The 25,063-nt window shown below is 26.5% G+C and overlaps 1 protein-coding gene across 2 annotated transcripts; it reads right to left on the minus strand.

The window, feature by feature from the left end:
- Positions 1-1,336: 1,336 nt before the first annotated feature.
- On the minus strand, positions 1,337-17,299 carry LOC112679300 (HEAT repeat-containing protein 5B). Of its 2 annotated transcripts, XM_025549049.1 has the most exons (36): positions 17,064-17,192; positions 15,675-15,886; positions 13,850-13,997; positions 13,673-13,783; positions 13,437-13,614; positions 13,211-13,371; positions 12,876-13,125; positions 12,674-12,817; positions 12,480-12,603; positions 12,293-12,419; positions 12,071-12,182; positions 11,893-12,011; positions 11,688-11,821; positions 11,469-11,578; positions 11,166-11,332; positions 11,001-11,033; positions 10,464-10,538; positions 9,475-9,750; positions 9,047-9,328; positions 8,786-8,975; positions 7,862-8,031; positions 7,367-7,505; positions 6,695-6,874; positions 6,352-6,612; positions 6,106-6,287; positions 5,773-6,024; positions 5,494-5,704; positions 4,184-4,378; positions 3,937-4,099; positions 3,509-3,624; positions 3,160-3,423; positions 2,844-3,077; positions 2,631-2,782; positions 2,191-2,401; positions 1,588-1,742; positions 1,349-1,525 (listed from the first exon to the last, which is right to left on the minus strand). In XM_025549049.1, the coding sequence occupies exons 1-36, from the start codon at positions 17,190-17,192 to the stop codon at positions 1,349-1,351; spliced, it is 6,144 nt and encodes a 2,047-aa protein (XP_025404834.1). The 2 variants fall into 2 exon arrangements, with proteins under 2 accessions (XP_025404835.1, XP_025404834.1); XM_025549050.1 differs by lacking the exon at positions 11,001-11,033 and having other exon boundaries at positions 1,337-1,525; positions 17,064-17,299.
- Between the last annotated feature and the right edge of the window lie 7,764 nt (positions 17,300-25,063).

Below are 25,063 nucleotides of genomic sequence, written 5' to 3' on the forward strand. Positions count from 1 at the left end.
CTCAATTCATAATCTTTTCAATAGACATAAAAGATAAGAAAACAAGTCCAATATATAAGAATATTTTTGTACTCTTTTACTTTGTGGCCCCCTTGAAGATAATTGTTTACCAAAGTGGCCCGTCAAAGGAAAAAGGTTGGGCATCACTGCTATAAATTAATCATTAAAATACTATAATAATAAGAGCATACGTATCCTTACGTACACACAAATGGCTTTGATAAAACCTTAAACAACTATAATAAGATTATCATTTCTATACTCCTGCTATTTTATTGTTTGAATAAATTTTACTAATTATGAAATTAAACAAAAAAAAAAAAAAGAAATACGAATTTCCTTCTAAATTCCAAGTGAATTTTTTAATAACATAAAAATGGATTCTCCAATGGTTTTTTTTTTTTTTAGGTAAGATGGATTTTCATGATTTTTGAGAGAATGTTTGTCACATCGAGTATACAGCAAATTCACAATGGTCTAAAAGATTTTTATGTGTTCAGAAAAATCACTATTATTATGTCCTATTATACTGTCTAAGATGTTTGAAATATTCATGTTTTCTTTGATAATTACCTAAATATTAAATTCTCACCATAAACTCTGGCAGGTAGCTTAGTCCTAGTACATTTGATGTTTTCAGATATAGTCTATCAAGTATCAAGTTCATTACAGTCAAGTTATTATGAGTATTACATGAAATAATACCTACATGGGTCATAATGGCAAAGAAAAAAACACTTTTACAGAAAATTCTATATTAGTTAATGTACTATGTTTGTTTCATTTGAATGTTGTACAATGATTGAGCTTACTACCCATAAAACAATAAACAAAATTAAGAACTAATAACACATCATAAGTGTAACTAAAATGCATTGGGCGAAGTCTGCTCAGCATCAACTGTACAGTACACATATTGTTTGAGACAAATTAATAACATAACAAATAAATCAATTATAAATTATAATATTTTTTTAAAACTATTTTTATAGTAATAAATATATAATTTAAAAGTTTTTAAAATATACTAATTATTTAACGTTTAATACATTTTATATAAGTATACATATCATATAATTTATAATTCATTACAAAAACATTTAATAATGTTCATATTGTAATAATTTTACAATAATCAACTATTTTACTTTTATACAAAATTTATTAATTCAATTTTAACTATGATGTCATCAGTCCATTATAAAATTGGTAACTTAATACCTAGATTCTATTAATAATTAACTATTTATATCAAACAATTCATTATTACTTTACAATAAAATGAATATCCTAATTAAAATATTTAAAACCTTATAGTTATAAAAATATTAAATTATTATTATTAATGTTAACTAAAATTAGTGAAATCGGTTTTCAATTTTATAGAAGGCTGTATTGATTTTGTTATACTTGGTGGTATTTGACAGTTAGCATTAAATTGTTGTTGCGAAGATTTATTAGTTTTAATGGTATTTTCTAATTTTGTTCTCAATTTATTATTTTGAGACATAATAATTTTAAATTCCTGAAAAAATAACAATTATAAAATATACATTTATTATAAACTGTAGTGAATATAGAAAATACTTGTGGATAAACTGGTCCAATCTTCAACAAACATTGTAAACTAAACTCATGAAGTTTACACCGGTATTTAGATACATTATTATCATATTTTGTCAATTCTGTATCAATAAGAACATTGATTAGAGCTGGCACAAGCAATGATAACATTTGAATTCCTAAAATCCAAAATTAATATTATCATTTATTTCTTATTCAACAGATATTTTCAAATGTTAACCTATAAATATTATCCTAAATCAGCATGAACAAAAAAAAAAAAGAAAGATGACTGATATTGATCAATTTTTCTTATACTTTTGAAATTAATTTATCAATAGTTTCAAAATACTTAATATATGATGAAAATTATGTATATTATGAAAAAATATTAGTTTATTTAATAATAAATATAAAATAAAATATATTTACTACGATCATTGAAATAGTTATAAAATGAATTAAAATTTTCTACATCTCAGTTTTAAGAGTGAAATTTCTTAATACAAATATAATTCCAAGAATATTATGATAAATTAATGAGTAATCTAATTTAACCTAATAGATTTATACTCAAGACCTTCTTTTTATGTTTGTATTAAATGATAATAATAATTATAACATTACTGTGTTTAGGTGGTGCCAACTGAACTAAACATTCAATTGCACTAATTGCTTCACAAAGCATAATTAAATGAGATTCCACAAATGTTTCTGGGATATCTTCATACAGTAATTCCATAAGACGTGGAGCTAATGCTTGTATATAACCTGTTGCAATATACTTATCTTCAAGTTGAAAAACTGATCTAAGAAATTGAATGCATTTTGTTTTTACCTAAGCAATAAATATTTGTATGAAGTACATTTCTTGAATTAAATGATTATATATATATATATATATATGAAATACAATGTGCATAGAATAACTTAGTTTTATTTATTAGAAATATGTTAGCTTAAATCATTGTTTTTAAAATTTTATACACGAGATAAATAAGACTTTGTAAAAAAAAAAAAAAATTAACTTTCAATATGTGTAATAGAAATAAAAATTATATACTTACAACAATATTATTACTTCCAAAACACTGAGTGCAGTAATTAATGCAAGGATATAAAATATTTTGTACACACATAACACCAGGTGGTGAATGTAATGTAAATACTGTAATAACAGATAACATTGTTACTTCATCAACTTTTTTACCTTCATCTCCTGAATACAGATCAAATAAAAGTTAATAAACTTATTAAAAGAATAATAATTGTGCTATCACCTGTTTTAGAAATATCAATAAGTTTAGCAACGGTACTTTGTAAAAGAGATCTCCATTTATTTTCAGATATTTTATGATAACCATAAGGATGTTTACAAAGTACTTGAAAACAGTCCAAAGCAGCTACAATTGAAACTTTTTGTTTAGATGTCTCATTACAGCTATTAATTTCTCCTAATTCTTTTAGTATATTAGTCGTTAAATAAGAAATTGTTGGAAGTATCTGAACTCCACCTGTAAATTAGATATTTATTATTAATGCTTGTACATTAATTATATGTATATTAAATTATTATTTATTGAACAACAAATTTACCACTGGGTGAACAAAGATTTGGAAGTTGAGCCATTATATTTAATGTTGTAGCAATTACACTATGATTTAAACAGTTTGAATATAATTTTCTGGTTGAAGAAACTAAAGGTGTTGGATTCATATCTGGTATTTGCCGAACAATCAAACACATGCAAACTTCTAAGGTAGCAAATACAATACTTTTATCATGTTCCAATATACCACCTTGTCCACCATCACTTAAATATTCTACATCTTCAGTAGTTGATAATTCAAGGTTTTTATCTATAAATGTTTTATATTTATTTAATTTATTATCAGGAGGCAAACATAAAATACAAAATGTTAATAATGCGTCATTAGCCATTACCATTAAAAGATTTTGAATTTTTGATTTTTAAATCTTCTTGAGCACCTTTTACTATTTGTTGTACTATGTTCATAATAGTCTGCTGAACTTCTATGCTATCAGTTGTTAAAAGTAATCTAAAATGGCACACATAAAATATAATTAAAATATAACAGTTTCTATATTAATATTTAGTTTACATCAGTGGCGTACCGAGATAAAAATTTTTTTGATGCCAATTGCAAAGTCTAGTTTACCACCCACCCACCCATATTTAAATTCATCTCATTCAAAACTCATACATCAATAATTCTCTACCTAAATATATATGATAATTATGTGATTTACATATTATTATCCAACAACTACCCACCCCTTTTTAACTTGATGCCTGGGCTTCATTTAGACCTATATTTGGTTTACATTATAGATAAAAAATGATTTATTACTTGTGCATAATATTTAATGTTTCAACAGCTAAAATAGAATTTTTCATCATAATTTGTCTTGCTAATGATGAATCTAAAATAGTATATAATGATTTAAGACAAGTTATAAAATTGTCAATATTTTCCAAAGTTCGTTGATTACATATTGCTTCAGTACAGATTCCTAAAATTATTATAATTTTATTTTATTATAAACATATATTTTTTAATGGTATTAAATAATATTGATTTTTAAACATGAAATTACCAAATATTAGATAAAATTTATCTTGTAGTTCTTTATTAATATTACTATTTTCCAATTTAAAATCTTCAGAATTCAACCATAGTGATAAAGCATACAAAATTGGAGGCCAAGCATTTTTATAATGGTTTCTACTATTATCAATTGTACTAGAAGTATAAAAGGCTCCGCCTTCATGAGGAAGTTGACTGTTAAACTCTGTAAAATTATTTAAACTTGAATACTCAATACAAATAAATATAATATATTTTAATTATTTATTTATTGTTAATATAATTACATTTCAAAATACAATATATCATATCTCTTTGCTTAAAATTATAAATTTGATTTACTATTCAAAATGATACTGGTCAAAACCAAACTATTAAAAATCATAAAAAATATTGAGTGACTGGACAATAAGCTAAATATAATCACTCTTGGAACTATGAATGAAGTTATTTATTAAGAGATAAAATTACAAAAAGATCAGTTCTTTAATTGACCTGGCTACCAAAGCGAAGACACCCTTGCTACTATAAACTTATTGATACCCATGAAAAGTGATAATAAAAATAAAAACATAAACGTAGACAATCGTGTAAAAATTGGTTACAAAAAAAAAAAAAACAATATTCTCACATTAATCTGTTGACAGAATTTAAGTTGTTACCAAAAGTGGCATAATTATTTGTGAATGAACAAAGAAACATACTTCCAACTTTTTTCATTAGTGACTCCATTCATTAAAAAGAAAAATATAACTACGAGGAAATCTCACAAATTCACCTTGGCAGTGCAAAAATAGTATACTCACTATATCAATATGTGAACTGTGAAATTAAATTAAATATTGGCAGTTTGGCTAGACGGCCAAAATCCACACACATTCCAACACACCTACATAACCCACAGTTGGCTAGATAGACAAGCGTTTTCATATTTTCTCTGATGGCCTGTACAGTTACAACTGTTCAGGCGACCAGAACCCACAGACGTAATAGCCAGCTGATTTCCGGTGTCCTACATAGACAAAACTGACAGGTCAATCGGAACATGTGTGGTTGCCTTTATAGTAGATAAAACAGGGTCAAAAATTGTTATTTTTAGTAGTTCTTGGTTCTCATAAATGAAGCCAGTTGGAAATTTTAAAACAATTTACAGAAAAATGACACAACTTTAATTTTATGATTAATTTCAATTGAGTACAGTTGAATTGTAGCAATAAATAAGCTTCAATGTTAAATTTCTCGCAAATGGACAAGACTTTAAAAATCTTATTTAATTAATTATTTTAAAAAAATGTATTAATAAAAACGATAAATATATACCACAGGGTAGCAATAAAAGGGCATGATCCTTAAGAGCAGATTGCCAATTTTTAGATAACATATTTAATTCTGGATGAATTAAAGTCAACAAGTTATCATTTGGTCCTTCATAATTTCCAAAATCGTCATTTTTTTCATTCACGTTAATATATGAATTTTGATTAAAATTTCCAGGAGCAGTACCATTATTTATCATGGCAATAATATAAATCTAAAATAAATAAACTTTTAATTCAATTTTAAAACGAAAACTGATAATGCGTTAAAATTAATAATAACCTGGGCCCAAGCTTTAAGTATTGCTAAACATTCAAACGTTGCAACACTTTCATTATACAAACTGTTGAAATTAATATTAAAACCAGGGTTGAGTTTCTTAAGAGATGTAACTAATAAATGATAAACTCGTTTTAAATCACTCAAATCACGTGCAACTCCACTTCCAATCCATGTTCCACATACACGACATGCAGCAGCTGTCACATGACTGGGAGTATCATCTGAAAATGCTGGTCTCAATGCAGCACTTACCTAAAGTTAAATTATGAAAATGAACACAATAAGGGTAAATAATTAAATATTACTAAATGTTTAATAAAGGAAATTAATTACTTGAGCTTGAAATTGTTCTAACAGCAAATGACCAGGGAATTCTGGTTCAGGAACTTGAGCAAATTTTTCAATGATTTCATTAAGAGTTTCAAATCCTTCTAAGCGCAATTGATCACTATCACTGGTTGCTGCCATGAACGCCATTCTTATTAAATCAGATAAATGAAGAATCAAATAATCTCCTAAATAGCGGTAAAAGTAACATTATTAAACAGATTAAAATGTAATTTAAGCAGTTCATCATACCTTTATTATTGGTAAATGACAATTCTTTAGCTAATGACAAATTAAAATGAGGAGCAGAATCATATTCTTTATGGCAAGTAGATATTATCCGACAAATGCATTGCACAGCGAAAACTCTAGTTGGCCATTTGGGTTGTTGTTTTCTTTTCATTGAATTTTCATTTTTAGAATCTTTTTGAAATTCATCATGATCATCTCCAGTTTCATCATCATCATTCATAATAGTTCCTTCATTTTTATCTATTTCCTTTTGATTTATTTCTAAATACATTACAATAGTAATTATTATTTATATGAATGTTTCAATTAGCATAATAATAATAGTTCAACTATTTTTGAATACCTGAAGAAACAGTTAAAACTGATTTACATAAATTTATCCATTTTGTAAGGTTATTAACAGCCAGCATTTGAAGCATGCTAATGAGAGTATCATGAATATCCTTGATAAGCTGTTTATCCATTTCTGTGTCTAACATATTGAACAAAACACCTGGTAATCCTGATTCTGTGAGTAAAAATCCTAAAAAAATATTGAATAATGAATAAGAATAAATGTAAATGAAATAAAAATTATTTATGGGAAGCACGTTCGTTCCATAGTTTAGGTAAGTTCAATGTGTTGGTTGAAAAAACTATATTTAACAAGTTCCTTTGATATGATTATAGGTAGTTCTACTTAAAATTATATAATTAAAATAAATTATCTACATCGTATATACATCATGATTTATTATTATTTATTTCTTTTTTACAATAGTGAATACACTAAATAAGACAATTAACTGAAGAAATAAGTACTGGAAACTAATTTATCAATTAATAAATAAGAGTTCAAAAATGATAAATTATGTATAAAATGTTAGAGTTAATAAGTATTCCATATATTTAGAGTATTATTTAATCTTTACAGAGTACCACAGTCATAAATGTCATAAATAAATAAAAGTAACAGCTATATTATTTTTTTTTTTTTAGAATCTAAAAATTATTTTGAATAAATGTTATTAGTTACCATTATAATTATTGTTTTTAGGAGAATTAACAAATGATTCTGCTATTTCACAAACTTCTTTGGCCTCTCGTTGTGACAGCTGTCTCAAACATGACACTGCAGCTTTTCTTAAAATTAAATGGCTGTTTGATAAATTTTGCTGTAAATAATTTAAGTAGATAATTATTAAAATATATTATCTTGTATCTAATACATTATGGTATATTTAAATAAATACTAAAAAACAATATCACTCATTTTTGTGCAACATGAGTAATGCAAACAAAATGTCCCATTATATATCAAAAACTGTTGTAGTTTGAAATAATTTAAATAGTATCTATAAAACTTAAAATTTGCCATGTTTTTCGAATATATATACATATCTATAATGTTTCTAGTTAGAACAACTTTTTTTTATTTAAATGTTTTGTGGAATTGTCACAATTACACAACAAAGGTGTGAAAAACGCAGAGTACCTAGAAAAAAAATGTAAATACAATTATAATACTCACGCATAAAGTCCAAACTAATGCAGTCAAATTAACATGTCGTGGGGTAAATAAATGCAATTCTTGAAGACAAACAGTTGACTCCGCTTGAACTAATGGATCTTCATGATCTTGCATTATAGCACATGCACATAGAAATGATGATCGTGCAGTTGTAATTGATGCTGAATTACCTAAATCATAACATAAAAATTAAAAATATAATTTAAGAAAAGGAAAATTATCAATTATTGGTATAAACTATTTCAGGAAAGTTTTTACATATATAATATATTTAATATAATTTAATATTAAAACAAAAGCATAGATTAAATTAATAAGTAATTTCAAAAAATTATTCAGTTGTACTATCTAATTATGATAGATATTCAGTCAATTGTTGGTGTAAAACTATGAAAGTATAAATAATAGTAGTACACTAAATTTATTTAATATTAGATTTTATTCAAATTCAGTGTCAAAGTTCCATATTTATAAACAAAATGAATGACTTAATGTGCAATCTGAAATAATATAAAAAGTGTATCTCACAATTCTAATTTATTACTAAATAGCAAGGTTTATTTGAAATATTACAAAAAAAAAAATATATTTTTAATTGACAATATACTGGTAAATTTTATTATTTTGACTACATCTGTAATTATAAATATGTATAAGTATAATAATACTAATAAAATTTTTTATATTTTTTTGAAATGTAAGTATAATAATGGCATTTAAATTATAATAGCTAAATATAAATTACACAGTTTTATAAGAAAATATTTACATATATTTTATGTTTTAACCTCTATTATTGACCAATCAGATATAATCAGTTCTATAGCCAGAAAATGATCATTGGAGATTTGTACTCATTCTGAAACCTCAATTCATATGACAAATGCATGTAATATTTGATAAATAATAAAATAAATTGTTTACCTTGTAATTCTGGTCCAATAGTAGTGATAAGAGCAGAAATCAATTTTCCAATACATTGATGAACATCAGCATGGTAATGTGGAACTATCAATAACAATTTTAGAGCCAATGATAGTGAAGGTTCTATATAACCTCTAAACATTGGGCCCCCTGAATTGGCTATAAGAGATAAAGCATGAAGGGACCAGACCTAAAGCAGGTATGAAAAATAACATATTTTAAACCAATTTGAAAGTATAACATTATAATATTAAAACTAACCTGAACAATTGGTGATGTAGTATCTTGAGCTAAAGCAAGCAAAATGCTTACACTAGTATTTAAATGATGAGAAGATCCCATACCACCTACATGTCTATGTAAATAGCCAAGAGCTAAAGAATGCCCAGTTCTACTAGGAACATCCCTAGCACAACGAAGACGATCAAAACTATTTTGTGCAAGCATAGCAGTAAATCTTGAATCTGAAACAGCCTGAGCCATACGCCCAACACTTTCGGCAGCAGCCACACGTAAAATAGTATTTCCATTTGTTAAAGCATTCTAAAAATTAAAATCAATTTGGGAATGATTAACTATTAATAAAAACGAAATAACAATATATAAATATAATATTGATATAAACATAAAATTATTATTATTTATTCAAGTAATACTTTAAAAATGTAATCAAGAATTCAATATAATACCATTATTAGAGTGGCTGTAGTAGTTTTAATTTCTTCATGACCTATTGTTGATTTTGTGTCTGAAAGTGCTTTTAGACCAGCTAATAGCGAAGCAAAAATATTGGTAGAAATAGCATCACATCGACATGATTTTGAGTATTTTATTTGATCGGTGAAATGGTCAATCATTTGAATTCTATGTTTATTAGCCACACGAGGAAAAATTAATCCAAATAAGGTAACAGATGCATCAATTACAGATACACCAAGTGGTAAAGGGCTTGGTACATTATCATCCTAGATTATAATTTATTTTTAAAAAGTGCACACATTATAATAATGAACTAACTATAGTTATATGTTTGTTTTTTACACTTATAATAGATATAACATAAGGTAAACAGGATAATTATTTACAAATAAAGGAAAAACTGTCCAAGAAACAACTATATGAAACCAAAGAAATATTAGGGTATTAGAAAAGTTAACAACATACCCTATACAATAAATATAATAATTTGTAACAAGACCTATTCCATTTTCTGTAATAAACAGGGTTCACTGTATTAACTCTAATAAAATTATTTATGGTAAGATAAATAAATGAAAAATTTAGATATAATTTTGTACATTAAAATAATTAAAATCATACTATATGAATTTTAAGAAGTTGAGAAATTTATAGTATAAATGGATTTAAAAAATTATACATTGTATAATAGGATTTAATTAGTTGATAGTAACAACAAATGTTTTATGTTTTCCCAAGTCAATATTATTACATAATTATTAAACATTAAAATACTACTACTAATTTCAGAGATCGAAAACCACATGTTACATACATTTTTATTTTTATACTTAAAATAATAAGTAATTTACTTGAAGTACTATAATAATAAAATCAATTTCAATTAAATCTTAGTTATTTTCCAAATGTAAGAAAAAAAATAATACTTAACACAGTGTAAAAAACAAACAAGCATTTTAATAGTTGTTCTAGTACTTACTTTAGATACAGAGAGGTAAAGATATCTAGGATCATGTTCTAAAGCACCTGATCCAATGGCATTATTTTGAATTAGCTGAAAAAATAAAAATGTATTGTTGTAATTTACAAATTAAAACAAATCGGAAATTATTTCTAAGATAAATTGTATATTAAATAAATAAAGTTTGAATTAAGTAGTTTTTTTTACAGTCTATATAATAACTAAATCAGGCCTTCTAAGGTTAGCACTAATGTATTTAAATTGTTGAAAGTCGACTTTCATTTAAGTAGTTAGATTGAAAATGATTTGAGTACAAGCTTAAATTAATTAAAATATTTACAGTTATTTAAAATATAATTGTATTATTGCAAATATGCAAATTAGAGTTGCTTACACAATTAATAATTGATAAAATATTGTAAAAACATAACATTTTTTTAAGTCATTACTATGATTATATAAGTAAATTTAATCATAGCATATAATAAATAATTATCATTTATATATTTATGTTATAAATTATTATAAATAACAGTTTAATTCATGATAACTTACATAATCATATTCAACTTTTCTTGAACAATCCACCTTATTAATAAGCAGCAAGTTCAAATGAAAAAGTTAATTTAAATCATTTACAATACTATGAGTATTAAAATACAAATCACTCTAAGTATTACTTGTGTATAACTATACTAAAACTAATATTTAATTCATTACTTGATCTTCAATAGTTTGATGATGTGAATGCTGAACTGGACATATTCCCAAGAGCATTCCTTCTTCATTTTGGCAAACATATCTTAATTTTGATGTAATAGTATTGGCTGGATTCTCAGCTAATGTAAATTCTGAGACCAACAGTCTCAAAATATGTGTAAATGAAGCTGAAATTAGATATTAAGGTTTTATTTCCTCTAAAGACAAATTATATTATGACACAATAAAATATGATAACTTGAGGTTATCAATAAACTCAAAAAAAATAAGAGAAATATAAAACTAGTTAACAGATGTATGTACCTTCAAAATCTTGTGCAGGGATCAAAGATAATGTTTCATATAATCGTAATCGAACTAATGCTATGGGAGCTTTCAAATGTTGACCACAACTTTTAACAACCGAATTCATACTAAAAACAAATACTAATTAAAAATTATAGTAAAAAATTTCAAATAATATAAAAATATTCACTACTATAATTAATTAAATTAATTATTCATATAATTCTATAGGTTTACTTAATTAGCATAGCAAGAGCAGATTCAATTGGAATCAATAATCTTCTAATAATATCTTCAGTGACTAGTTCATTACAGTTGAATAAAAAACTATGAATTGATGCAAGAGCTCCTGCTCGACCTTCTAAAATTAACTAAAGTTAAAAAGTAAAACAAATAATTATGAATAAAGCTTATTTATTATAAAATAACTATTCCTTCTTACCTGCCAAGTAAATGCATCACCCCTTGCTTTTTCAGACTCAAGTTCTTTAGATGATCTAGGAAAAGAATTTCTCCATAAAAGAAGCATACGTGGTAGAAGCCCTCGAACAACACTAACGCCTAATATTATAAATAATATATTATAGTTAAAGCATGTCTAAATAGTGTAAAAATATTACCTAATGTCATAACACCACCAATTAGTAGCCATCCAGCTTGTGTTCTACTTAGGGATAATCGACTATTTTGACTAGCACTTCTAAGTAAATCTTCTGCAGTATTAAATATAATCTATTCATAAAACATAAAATCATCACTCATGAATAAGTAAAATACTATTTTACATACTAATTTTTATAAAATAGATATGAAAATAGATATAAAATAATAAGATAACTAACTTTTCCTCGCATATGAGGAATGCCCAAGGGTGACACATTTACACTTCCAAGAATGCCAATAAGTACAGAACTATAACCAATAATTATTTCTGGTGTTGCTCTTGTACTTTCAATATTCTCAATACATCTAGGAATAAAAATAAATATTAATTTATTTGTTAATAAATAAAAATTAAATACATAATACCGATCAATCAAAGGAGTACACTGGCTTGGTAAAGCGATACATACACACCGTATACACCAAGCAGCTGCTAATCGAGCAGCTTGACTTGGATGTACCATAACAGATAAAGCAGTTTCAATAACATCTAAAATGAAAAAAAAATATATATGAAAGTTTAGTTACTAATGGAAATATTAAACTAAGTTTAAACTTACTACATGTATTATCTGATATAAGATTGTTAGCCATTGTACCCATATTAAGTAATAAACAACCCATTTCTTGCAATGCACAAACTAAAAAATGTTGACCAAATATGGTTTCTTGATTAAAATCTTTAGCATTTTCTGGACTAAAATCTAAAGAAACAAAAAATATTTTAAATTCAATACATATTAACAATGATGATTATTTTACCAATAGAAGTCATTTGTTTCTTAACTATCAGAGCCAATTCTTTACATACAGAAGATTGTGCTTTTTCACTCAGCATTTGTCCAAGCACATTACGTAAAATAAAGCTAATACACTTTCTAGAATAAACAGCATCAATATAAGATGATGCTGATTTTGGATTAGCTACTAATTCTAAAATATGACGCATGAAAGTATGTAAATTTTTTTCCAACCAAGTTACTTCCAATGAATGGACAAATTCCACATAACTCTAAATATATACATAAAAATAATAAAGAAATGTATATAACATAAATTTATTTATTTTTATTTAATATAAAAGTAAAAATATTTACATAAGTAACACCAACTCTGACTTCCCTATGACTACCAGTAGTTCCTTTGATAATTTCTCCAGTCCCCTTAAGGAAACCAGTTCCACCTCTTAAAAATCCATTCATTAATATTGTCAATGCATCTTCTAATGTTACACATTTTGTTGATTTTGACATTTGAACTAATAAACATTTTAAATGTATTATGTAAAAAAATGAAATATATATATATATATAAATTTCATACCTGAATGATGTTCTTTATTTTGTATTTGTGTAGAAGCAATTAAAAAACCTAAAAGTTTTGCTACAGCACATCTTACTTCATAATTAGCATTTTCAAAAGCTCGAAAGCATAATGTAGCTACATTTTCTAAATCAGATGTGTACAAAAAACTGGAATGTTTTATCATTTCAAACAAACACTAAACATAATTAAATCATGAATATTTATTAAAAAAATTTAATCTAAAGTCAACTTACTTTAGCAGTAGCAGTACGAACAGCCATAACTCGATCAGTAAGAGAATGTCTAATAGCTTTATAAATATCTTTATGAATATTACCCATAACACTTCCCATCCCACAGCAAATCTAAAATATATAGTAAATATTAAAATGAATTATTAAAATCTATTAAAAAAATAAATAGTAAATTACTTTTTCTAATGTTATAATTATTTCAACTCTCATTTGGGATTCTGCATTTTTAAGACTTTTAATTAAAATATGAACAGTTTCTTCGTAAGAACGTCCCATCATACGACCCAAATTTTTGTACATAAATCCCATACAAGTAATTGCAGCTCTAAACAAATGAATTTAATTAATTAATCAAACTAATAAATAATAATTATTTAAATTGTATGTATTATAAACCAGGACAGTTTAATATTACAACTTTATCATTCCAATGTATTTTAATTTGAAATAATTTAATATTATCATTAGTGCCATATTTCGATAAAAGTTGCTCAGAAGCAATTATTTTATTGTCTCCTTCCCCTAATAAAAAAAAATAATAAATAATAACACTAAAATAAGATATAACATTTATTTAATTACTTAGTCACAGCACAATCTGAAAGATTATAAATATAAATTTTAAATTGTGTCTACAGTTCAACAATTAGACTAGACCGTTATATTTTTCACAAAATCAATAAAAATTATCAAATAAATAATTTTATGGTTGTTCAATTTTATTTTTCCCCATTAACTAATGTGTGTTAGGACTCAGAATGAATTCAGAAATTTAATTTTAAGTACTTCTTTTACAATATAACTAGCCACTTGACATGAAAACAAAAATAAATTTAGCATGGTTCTAAAATCTTGGTGCCTTCTAATATCATGACACCTAGATATTTACCCCCTTCCCCTCTTAAATGGACCACTGATTATCATTATCATATTACCATATACCTGAATGCATTTTATTTGTATTAAACATATTTATTATAAAATTGCTCAATACATATTGAAATACTACATTCACATTATTAGGAAAACCAAGAAAGCAGAATTGTTCACTATGACAAAGTCATTCGATACATCATAGCTTATTGGGAAATATTCTGCTCTATAGAATTACAGCACTGAGTGAGGGAATACAGCAGATGAAAAGCATTATGATTAATTAATTATAAACTCTGTATTGAAAATAAGTTTAGTTTTTTTTAGAGTTAATTTTAGAGAATATTTGTAGATTATACATTTTATAAATGAAAATATAAATAAAAATGTCTTAGTATAGAATTTCTATTCTATATATATTTTTAGAATTTATTATTTTATTTTAAAAATATGTATTTATTTAAACAAATTAAATTTTAGTAAATAAATATTTTATTTTTAAATGTATAAATTATTTAAAAATAGAATCATGAAAATTAATTCCATTCCATAGTTACTATGTAATTGAATACACAGTTTTAAACAAACTGTACATTATATAACTATTAATATTATTATATTAACTATATATTATAACAGCGTTTCCCAAAGTGTGTTCCACGGAATCTTTGGGTTCCGTGGGGCAATTCTAAGGGTTCCGCTAGATGTATGTGATTATTGAGAAATTTATTTTATATTATATTTGGAAAAAATATTATTTTATATTATTAAAAAAAAATATGTTATAAACTAATTTTAATAAAGAGTAATCATTAACAATCTTAACAGTATTATTAAAAAAATTTTTTAGAGTATTAGTTTTCCTTTTTTTTTTTAGAAAAATTAAAGGAATTAAAGATATAAGGGTTCTGCGAAACACAAACTATTTTTTAAGGGTTCTGTGATTGTAAAAGTTTAGGAACCATTGTATTATAGTATAATAATATTTATGATATAAAATGCATGTAAATGCAAATACTAAGTGATTAAGTAATATTCTAGCAGATCTGAAAAATTTAAAAAGAAGATAGTTTCTAAACCACATACTAGCTTATTTTAGATAATATTTGTATAAATTATTAATACGTACAATTTTGTAGATAGATAAGTTAAAGAATCATCTTTAACACGTAAAATATCATTGCACTTGTTAACTGTATCAAAAAGAAGAAATGTGTCACCAACATTGAATAAAGTAGACAAACATTTTGCAATCAATATTCTTGTCGGTGGGCCAGGATTTTCTTGAATTAAGTTAGTTAGTTGATCAACCATTTTCTTTTGACATTCTTTTATATCAACCTAAAATATAAAGCAAAACCCATTAATAAATTATTTGAATTTTATAAAAATGTTGAACTAATGCATTAAAAATAATTAAATCATTTCTCATTATAATATTTTAATAAATAATTTAATAAATAAATATTTTAGATACAATATTTATAAAAATACATTTTTTTTAACAATTTTTATTTTTAAGCAATCTATTACAATTAGAACAATATGTTTCATAGATAAAATTATTTATGAAGAGTATACAAAGAGTAAAGTAATCTCTCATAAGAAGTACTTCATCAAGATAATTATTACATCACACATTCACATTATTTATTTAATACTTTATATATATATATATATATATATATATATATATATGAGCAGTTCACAAATGCAAGTTGAGAAATAAGTGAATTAGGGTAATGGTTTAACCAATTATTGAAGTAATATGAAGTTTGGTTCAATCAATGACTGTGGATATTTTTGAATCGGAGTGGAGGGATTTAATAAAAACGTAGTTAAGTTCCCTAAGAAATAATGCGAAGAATTTTTAACTAGAATCTTTGAACACGGTTACTATTTAAAATTTTTACTGAGCCCCATATCTGCCTTCATAAGTCCAAATGGGTTTTAGAAGGAAATTCAATTCAAATTAAAAAATTATCTTTAGAACTATAGATGTGTATTATTTGGTTGGTAATATATGTACATAAAAACAATAATCTTAAAATCTTTCAGACATATTTCAAATTTTTTTATGATTATATATTATATAACTATGATTATGCACAAATTCTTAATTATCTAGGTCAGCAGTGTATATAATATATTTATGTTGAAAATTACCATCATTTTAAGTTCTGAATTTATATAGAGACTAATACTTATATCATGACATATTTCAAGCAATGGCCTATATTACATGATAAACAAAAAATATTTTTTCTTTTATTGATGAATCACTCATCGATTAACAAATATATTAATATATTTAATTTAAAAATTTTTTAAAAAACAAAGTACAATTAACTATAATCAAAATTTCTTTAAACTTTGTACTCATATAACAATGTAACTATAATACCAACATTATCAATATTTATTTCACTTAATTATACTATTTTGAGTGTGTTAATTATAATAGACCGCTGGACAATGAAAATATATTACTTGTCTAGCAATATAGATTAATACTTACTTTCTTCGAAGTCAATAATACTTTATCTAAAAACCGTAGCCATTCAAAGATAAAAACTGGTTTTTTAGATTCTGGCAATTGTTTTAATGCCTCTTCGTTTAAGAGCAAACTGTGGCTCAACTCCATCATGTCTGTATAAAATAAAAGCTATTATTTTATTTAATAAATACTCTAAAAAATGGATGTAGGCAATACAGCAACATCATAACATCAACAAACGGTTATCATTAAAGTGTAAAGAGCTATGACTAATAATATTATCATTATCATTATAATCATGGTCTCGGACGTGTACCTGCATCGCGTTATCTATCTACAGCTGTAGTCGACACGCGGTTAGTGTATTTACCGTGAACCATTTAAATAGGTCTATGCCGTGAACAAAGAATAAAGATACAACTTGGTTCATTTTTATTTTTATTTGCCAACTGGATAATTATAAAATTATCGTTCTGTGATTAATATAAACGCTTAAAAACTGGCAATAATCGTTTCACGACTTCCTAGAACACTATCAACAATGAATTCGTCTGCGCTATATCGGCCTTTCAAAAACCGAACAAGAACCTCTGTGTGATTGACAAATGGCAATTACCGATAGTAATATTTATTCAAAACTAAGACTTTTAAAATAAAATATCAAATATCACGAACGAAAATAGCTCCTAAACCGCCACAAAATTAGGTATCTGTATAAATAAAAATAATAATTTTAAAAATGGAGACTATGCCAATTATCTTTCGCCCAATTTGATCTTTTTTTCCTTTTGTTTTGTGTCAACACGTGCATTGCCGTGCATATAATAGCCAATTTTTTTTTGTTTTATTTTGTATTTTATATTATTATTAAATTTATTAATCAATCATAAATAAATAATTAATTAATAAATAATATATTTTGAAATGTAGTATAAGTTAAAAAAAATAAACAACACGGTTAAAAGAAAACTATTGGAGTGTTGGTTTTTACAAAACTCCACACGTCACGCGAATCACGCAGGAATGGAGACGGTTATTGCATTCTCACAGACATGCTTTCTTGTGAATTTCAGTATAAAAGGAAAGGACGTAGGACTAGCGCGTGTCATATATTATCAAGCACACTCTTGACGCGTCACGCGCCAATCCTACGGGATTCACTACACACAAGGCGCACCATTCCAATAGAGCACAAAAAAAAGTTCTTCTAAAGGCCCCTAATATGTTTACTCACTAGCGCCTTTGGCAAACTTAGAAGAAAACACCTCTCAACTAATTAAAATTTTAATTTTATTTAATTTGATATTTTTTAGATTCTGAGCGGAGTTACAATGTTTATTTATTTTTTCTTTTTTATTCTGTAAACACTTTCCCCCACTAAACTTGCTCAAAAGTATCAAGAGTAGCATCTTTTCTGGAAGGTAATGTTCTTGAGCTGGTACTTTAGAGAAGTAATTTTCCGATTTTCGAAACGGTCTCGAAATAAAAACAGTTAAAGGAGAAAAAACTTACGATTTCACGATTTTATAATATAATATAATATATAATATAATTACGGATGACGTTTTCTACCAGAAATATTGTTTCAAATGAAAAATGACAAGAAATCATTTTTGTTGTATATTGGATTTTGTTTCTTCCGGTTTAAAGTTCGGTAAATTTTAGCCATTTTTGAGTTATTTATAGACATTTTAATTTCGGCAGTTTTTTTTTTGTTGTAATTCGGTTAAAAACATTCGTAAAAACTTGAAATTTGGGTTGTTTACTTATATTATCCTTAACTAGACATGGTATAAAAACATTCGTAAAAACTTGAAATTTGGATTATTTACTTAAATTATCCTTACCTAGACATGGTAAAATTTTCAAAACATTTGAGCGACTTTTGAGCTTTTTCTTTTATTTTATATATTTTTTCATTTTTATGATATTTCCTAATTATAAATTATAATTATATAAATTACCTATTTATATAAATCGTTCTTAAGCTGTTCTTAAAACGCTTTGTTTATCACCATAGAAATGAATAAAATTAAATAAAAAAGATTCCCTCGTCCGCTGAGAATTGTTTTTTATCGAATGTAATCATTGCATTCAAATCGAATACAGTAAAATTATACTATCCTGTTTAACTTTTAATTTTAATACGTTTTTTAATTAGTACAATTGATATTTATATGTTATTATTACAGTGTTAATTTTAAGCTTAATTCATATAATATTCAAACTTCATATAAAATTTCCTGTATAAATTATTTTGTGCTATTTTCAGAATTGCATCATTAAATTCATATGTAGTATCTATGTACAATTAGACAAAATATATTTATTTCAAAAAGTATAATGGAGAAATTTATTTTTGAAGGTAAAATATTAATACGACTGTTGCACAATTTTGCGCCCATTTGCAATTCTCACCCCTGGCATAGGCACAGTTCGCCATATCCTAGCCACGCCAATTCTACAAACTAGAATTATTAAAAAAGAAATATAATTCACAGAAAAAACTGTAGACTGCAAATGCATCGTAATTGCATTTTTTGGTACAAACATCACTCGTCAACCAATTAAAACGTGTAAATAATTTATATAGCCGTTGTACTCGTAGTTGTAGTTTATATAGTCACGACTTACGGTCAACGATCATATGAAAATAATTTAAAACGAACTACACTAACTGTAAGGACTTATTATACAAAGGGGACATGGAGGTCAGATCTCTACAAAGGATTTTTTCAATGTGATATGTACTGAGAAATATATATCAATAAAATAAATTAAAATAATTGATATTTTTTAATTTGAATAGAAATATTTACATCATTATTATTTATTACTGAACAAAAGACATATTAACTAGCAACTTCTCAAACAATTACATCTCGATTCTTGACCGCAATAACTAATAACGAGTCAATTAAGATATAAAAAAAAAAAATTACAAATACTTAAATGAATTTATGAATTTGAATCAGATTTTTTTGTGAAAAATTATTTCTATGAGTAATTTACAGTTAAAACTATTTGTATTTTATGAAAAAAAAATGTTGATACTTATTTGCGCCCGTCCACTATCCGCATAATCTACTGTATGGGTTTATTTTCGTGTATCCAAAAAATCATGACTTCAAAACTGAGGCACGCACCACGTGCTATTGAACAAAGAAAATGTAAAATGCTCACGCAGGAGTAGAACTAATGCAGAACGGTAGAACGGAATGAACTCTTCAATGAGTCGAATGTTATATTACAATGGCGTATTTGAGGGGGGAGGCGATCGTCCCTCCACCCATTACCCAAGTTATTTGTATATATTATAAATTTATGTTAAGAAAATATTACATTTTAATTTTTAATCAGTTCGGGTTATTCCATAATATAACTGATTGATATTATTTATTTTTATGAAATTCTGTTATATTAGTCAAACATTAAAAATTTAAAATATTACTTATAATGGAATCCCTACTAATAAAAGCTCGATTTCTTCGTGGGTGATAAAACGACCAAATGTTTCTAGGCTTATATAAAAAAAATCAAGGAAGAAAGAAGATTTTTGAATAGATCACATTTTGAAAAATACAATTGGCTTGTGTATTCTAACAAAAATATATGGTGTTTTCTGCAAATACTGTGTATTATTTAGTAACAAATGTGGAAAAGCAACAAAATTAAATAAATTGATACAGGAACCTGAATAAATATGCAAAAATCTTAGGAAAAGATGGTGATTTTGAAGTGCATAGTAAAAATCAACATCATATTGATATTAAGCGGATTGGCTTTATTGTGTGTGCATAGATCAATAATATAAATACTGACAGAATTATTAATACATTTTCACAAATGAAAAAAATAAATACTAATTTTATAATTTAATAAATATAATATTGTTTTACTGTAATCTGAGCTTTATTGTATTTTATTTACTTTTCTCAAGATGTGCAATGTGTAAAAGATGCAAGTATAAAATGGACCAATGTATTCAAGAACATAAGCATATACATAAAAAAAAATTTGTTCTTAACTAATGTATAATGCTCGTAAATTTAGTATCCCCCCTCCAATTAAAATTAAGTCAAATACGCCACTGTTATATTATTAATATTAATTATATTATAAATATAATGAACCACTGGAAATTTGGAAAGGGAGAAGCTAGCTTATACGAGAATTCAAGACGGTGAGATCAAGTAATGGGCAACGGTTAAAAAAAAAAACCAAGAGGATGGAGTGAGGGAAAATTTTGAAACCATAAAAGGAAGACTCAATAGATATGGAGAGAGAAGAGAAAAATTGATAGTGTGGAGAAAAAGATTTCGTAGTCGAAGACCGCGGACCATGTAAGCAACAATGAGCCTGAAATAAGTGAAAAAAACAGAAAATAAATGCAAACCCCATTGTATAATTTCAAATTAGGTAGTACATGATAAATCTTATAGGTATTATTAATACGAATTGCAAATATAAGTATTCGTTAAAAATAATGGAAATAATTTTAAAAAATGCATTGAATAATAAATTATATTTATATATTAATGGGTAAATGATCGATGCATTTACATTCCAATGACAATTTTTTATAAATTTGATATCATAATAAATACACATTGTTATTGGTGACGATTTTATATAGTACTGGTAAATGCGCGCGCTCTATTTTAATAGTATGATTCGTATAATTATGCCGCTACGCGTCGCGTCGGGAGCGTGACTAATATATATTACTAACTAAATTACCCGTCGTTGCCGGGTTTAAGTATACAAATGTATGTAACCTGCCAAGATTAAATTTTGTTAAATCTATTGAAATTTAAATTAATTAAGATTTTTGAAATAATATTTTATACATATTAATTTAGTTTTTAAGATAATGATTATTATCACAACCTATTCGATAAGTTATAGCTTACAACTACCTGAACCTCTCTACAGTTTGGTATTCTGTTGAATACATATAGCATCTCACTTCTCCGAATATTTTACCTTTTGTCAATAAGTTCATGGTCTTTTTGACTTTTAACCGAAACACTCTTGCAATTATATCATGTCGATCATATGATCTTTGACCGGGAAGTAAGAGCTCTTTTATCTCGTCCCAGCGAGGATTACATGTAAAAGTAATAAAAAGGTCAGGACGACCGTAATGTCTAACGTAAGTCATAGCATCTTGTGTTCTTTCGTGCATGTACCTTGGCCACCAGTAAAAGTTGACGGGAGTATAACCATTTGGCCTAACTGATTAGCTTCTATGTCTCGTCGTCCAATCGCATATTTTAAATGAATATAACTATCTGCACGCAATTTGGCTTGGTTGTTTTTGATGTAATTTAGTCTTTCAGTTTCAATTTTGGCATATTCATCTAATAAATATTGACTGAAAAGAGAACGATAATTAACTAAATAGTTGTCTTCCCCTTCTCTGACCATTATTCTATATGAGTAAAAACTTGATGCAGAGACAGTTTTTTTAAGCGGTAACTTGGTTTTTGGATCGCGTTGTGGTATATTGATTGCATACCCATAATCCCCCCAACAAAACATTAAAGGATACTGCAGTGCGTCGTATGCTCGATGTATCTCACTGATACGGTGAAGTGAGTTACTTCGGTTTTCGAGGATGATGTCTCTTCGATCAAACTACTGATCTACTAATACTAAAGCAACTTCATTTGCCGTTGGTGCATTATACCTGCCTCTATGTTCTTCTGGTGGTTTTTTATCTGCATGTATTACAACTTTAAATGACTCTGAAGGAGGTATTTTATCGATGGTAAATTGTAATGATCAATTGTAAACTATGCGGTGGCATGCCTAGTAAATCCAATGAGTTTAAAAACTCTGTTGGATAATTTACAACTTCAGTAGCATCGCAAACTGTATCTAGATTTGTATGACACCAAGTTTTCTGGTAACAAATTTTGTATCTTGAGATTCAATTCGTTGACCTCCACATTTTTTGCTACTAAAATTGCTCTTTCTGCCAGCCACTCATGATTTGTGTATTGTCTGTGTACACTGGGACATATCTGGTCAATGAGAGCATCTTGCGAATAAATGATTGTGCAGAAATCGTTCGGTAATTTTATACATCCCGTTTCATCTGTAGTAACTTTCCCATCTCCAATATCTAACTATTGTTTGAGAATCTTTCGCACGCAGCTTTTTTTGATTGAATCGAAATCGAACTATCGAAATCGTTCGCTATCTATCTTTATATATATTTCGACCATGAATTGTTGACAAAGCTTATGCATCGTAAAATAACTTAGTCCTGATCGTGTCTAATCATCAACCGATATGCATAATAATTTTTTGAACTAACATTCTTATTTGTTTTGGCACCTGTTGCGGGATCTTTTTGTTTAATATTTATGCAATACCCGTCATTTACTACCAAAAATAAAATTAATAGTTTTTAAATAGTTTTTAATAGTTTTTTAATAATTTTTTAATAGTTTTATTTAATATTATCGACCTGGTCAAAAAATATTAAACCGATTTCAACCCTTTAAATTAAAAAATTTCGAAAAATCCTTTCTTAGCGCACGTCTACATCATAATAGCTATCTGTATGCCAAATTTCAGCCAGATCCGTCCAATGGTTTGAGCTGTGCGTTGATAGCAGTCAATCAGCTTACTGTTTTATATATACAGACAATATTTTCTTTTTCTTTTGTGCGTAAAATATGTGTAAATAACAGTTTTTTTTTTCGGTCGTAGAAACAATAAACAACAATGACCAGACACGGCGCTAAGGGATGGCTAGGGGGGCTCTAGCACCACCAGAAAACAGTTGAAAAATATGTATGGTATAATAAAGTCATAAAATTTTACTTTTAAAAGAGCTAGATATATCAAAGAATTTATGAAATATTTTTTTTTTTAAATTTATAATTTATGTAAGTACTTTCGTATTTTCGAAGATTTATGTTTTAAGTTTTAAGTTTAAGATAGACTCTAAATTGTATATATTTATTTTACTCATGTACTTATGATTTATTACCATTTGTTTGACATTCAGTTCTATTTTCAACGTTGGAGTATTTTTGTTAACCATACAATGATGCCTTGCACGGCGACGAACTACGTGAAAACGTAAATAAGATAAGAATTATTTTTAAATTTTAATTCTATCAAAAACGACTTTGCAGGAGAAAACTATAAAAACGTAAAAAAATTAACAAATAAGCAACAATAATTAGAAAAATTGGAAATAAGTATTTTTTTTAAAAATTGCTGAAAAAGCAAAAAATTGCACTTTCAAATTTCATAATTGTACGTGTTATAACTTGACATACACTTCTATAGCACTCTGCTACATTTTAAGTCAATCCATAAAAATAAGCAAATGCTTTAACTACCGAGCCCTGATAATAACCTTCGTCATTAGTTTGGTTTACACTTGAGTATGATTACGTGATTTAGGTGTTTAAAAAATAAGAGATCAAATACCGCTTATAAAAAACAATAGCACCCGTGTACTTCCGTTTTAGATAGCTGATATTCACATTGGTGACATGGCACCCAAAGATCCGCGTGATAAATGGTTAATAATTATTGCGATGTTCTAAAATTGTTGTTGTCATTCAGCACTAAATAACGTGTATATTCCATTAGCCGTTATCATAATTTGCATACGGATTTCAAATTTAAGGTTTCACATTTTCCGCGAGTGTTAAAATAAAATTTTAAATTACACTACGTCGTACGTTTATGGTAAATATAATATTGTGATATTACTCTGCGGAGGGGGGGAAAAAATTGAATATCGTTTAATGTGCGTGTAAACTTGCTGTGTTCGATAATTGTGACACTGTCCGATTTTGCCATATAGGGTGCGCGCAAAATCGCAAACTCCTTACCGCCCTTGTTCTCCCTCCCACCATCCCCGTACCGTGCGCGTATACATAAGGCCCGTTTCACAGCCGCACGTTAACCTCACGGAAGGATGTTGTTCGCGTCATAATCATTATTGTTATTGTGAAAACTGTGTGTAGACCGTCTGATCTTGCCGTTTC

This window comes from Sipha flava, unplaced genomic scaffold, assembly GCF_003268045.1.
Source record: "Sipha flava isolate LNK unplaced genomic scaffold, YSA_version1 134_pilon_pilon, whole genome shotgun sequence".
Classification (NCBI taxonomy): domain Eukaryota; kingdom Metazoa; phylum Arthropoda; class Insecta; order Hemiptera; family Aphididae; genus Sipha; species Sipha flava.

Excerpts from the sequence above, each read along its gene's own strand:
- LOC112679300 (XM_025549049.1), bottom strand. The coding sequence starts at position 17,192 with ATGATGGAGTTGAGCCACAGTTTGCTCTTAAACGAAGAGGCATTAAAA. Across the intron at positions 8,976-9,046 it reads CTACATCACCAATTGTTCAG|GTCTGGTCCCTTCATGCTTT; the intron begins GTTAGTTTTAAT and ends TACCTGCTTTAG. Across the intron at positions 4,379-5,493 it reads CCTTTTATTGCTACCCTGTG|AGTTTAACAGTCAACTTCCT; the intron begins GTATATATTTAT and ends ATAATTTTACAG.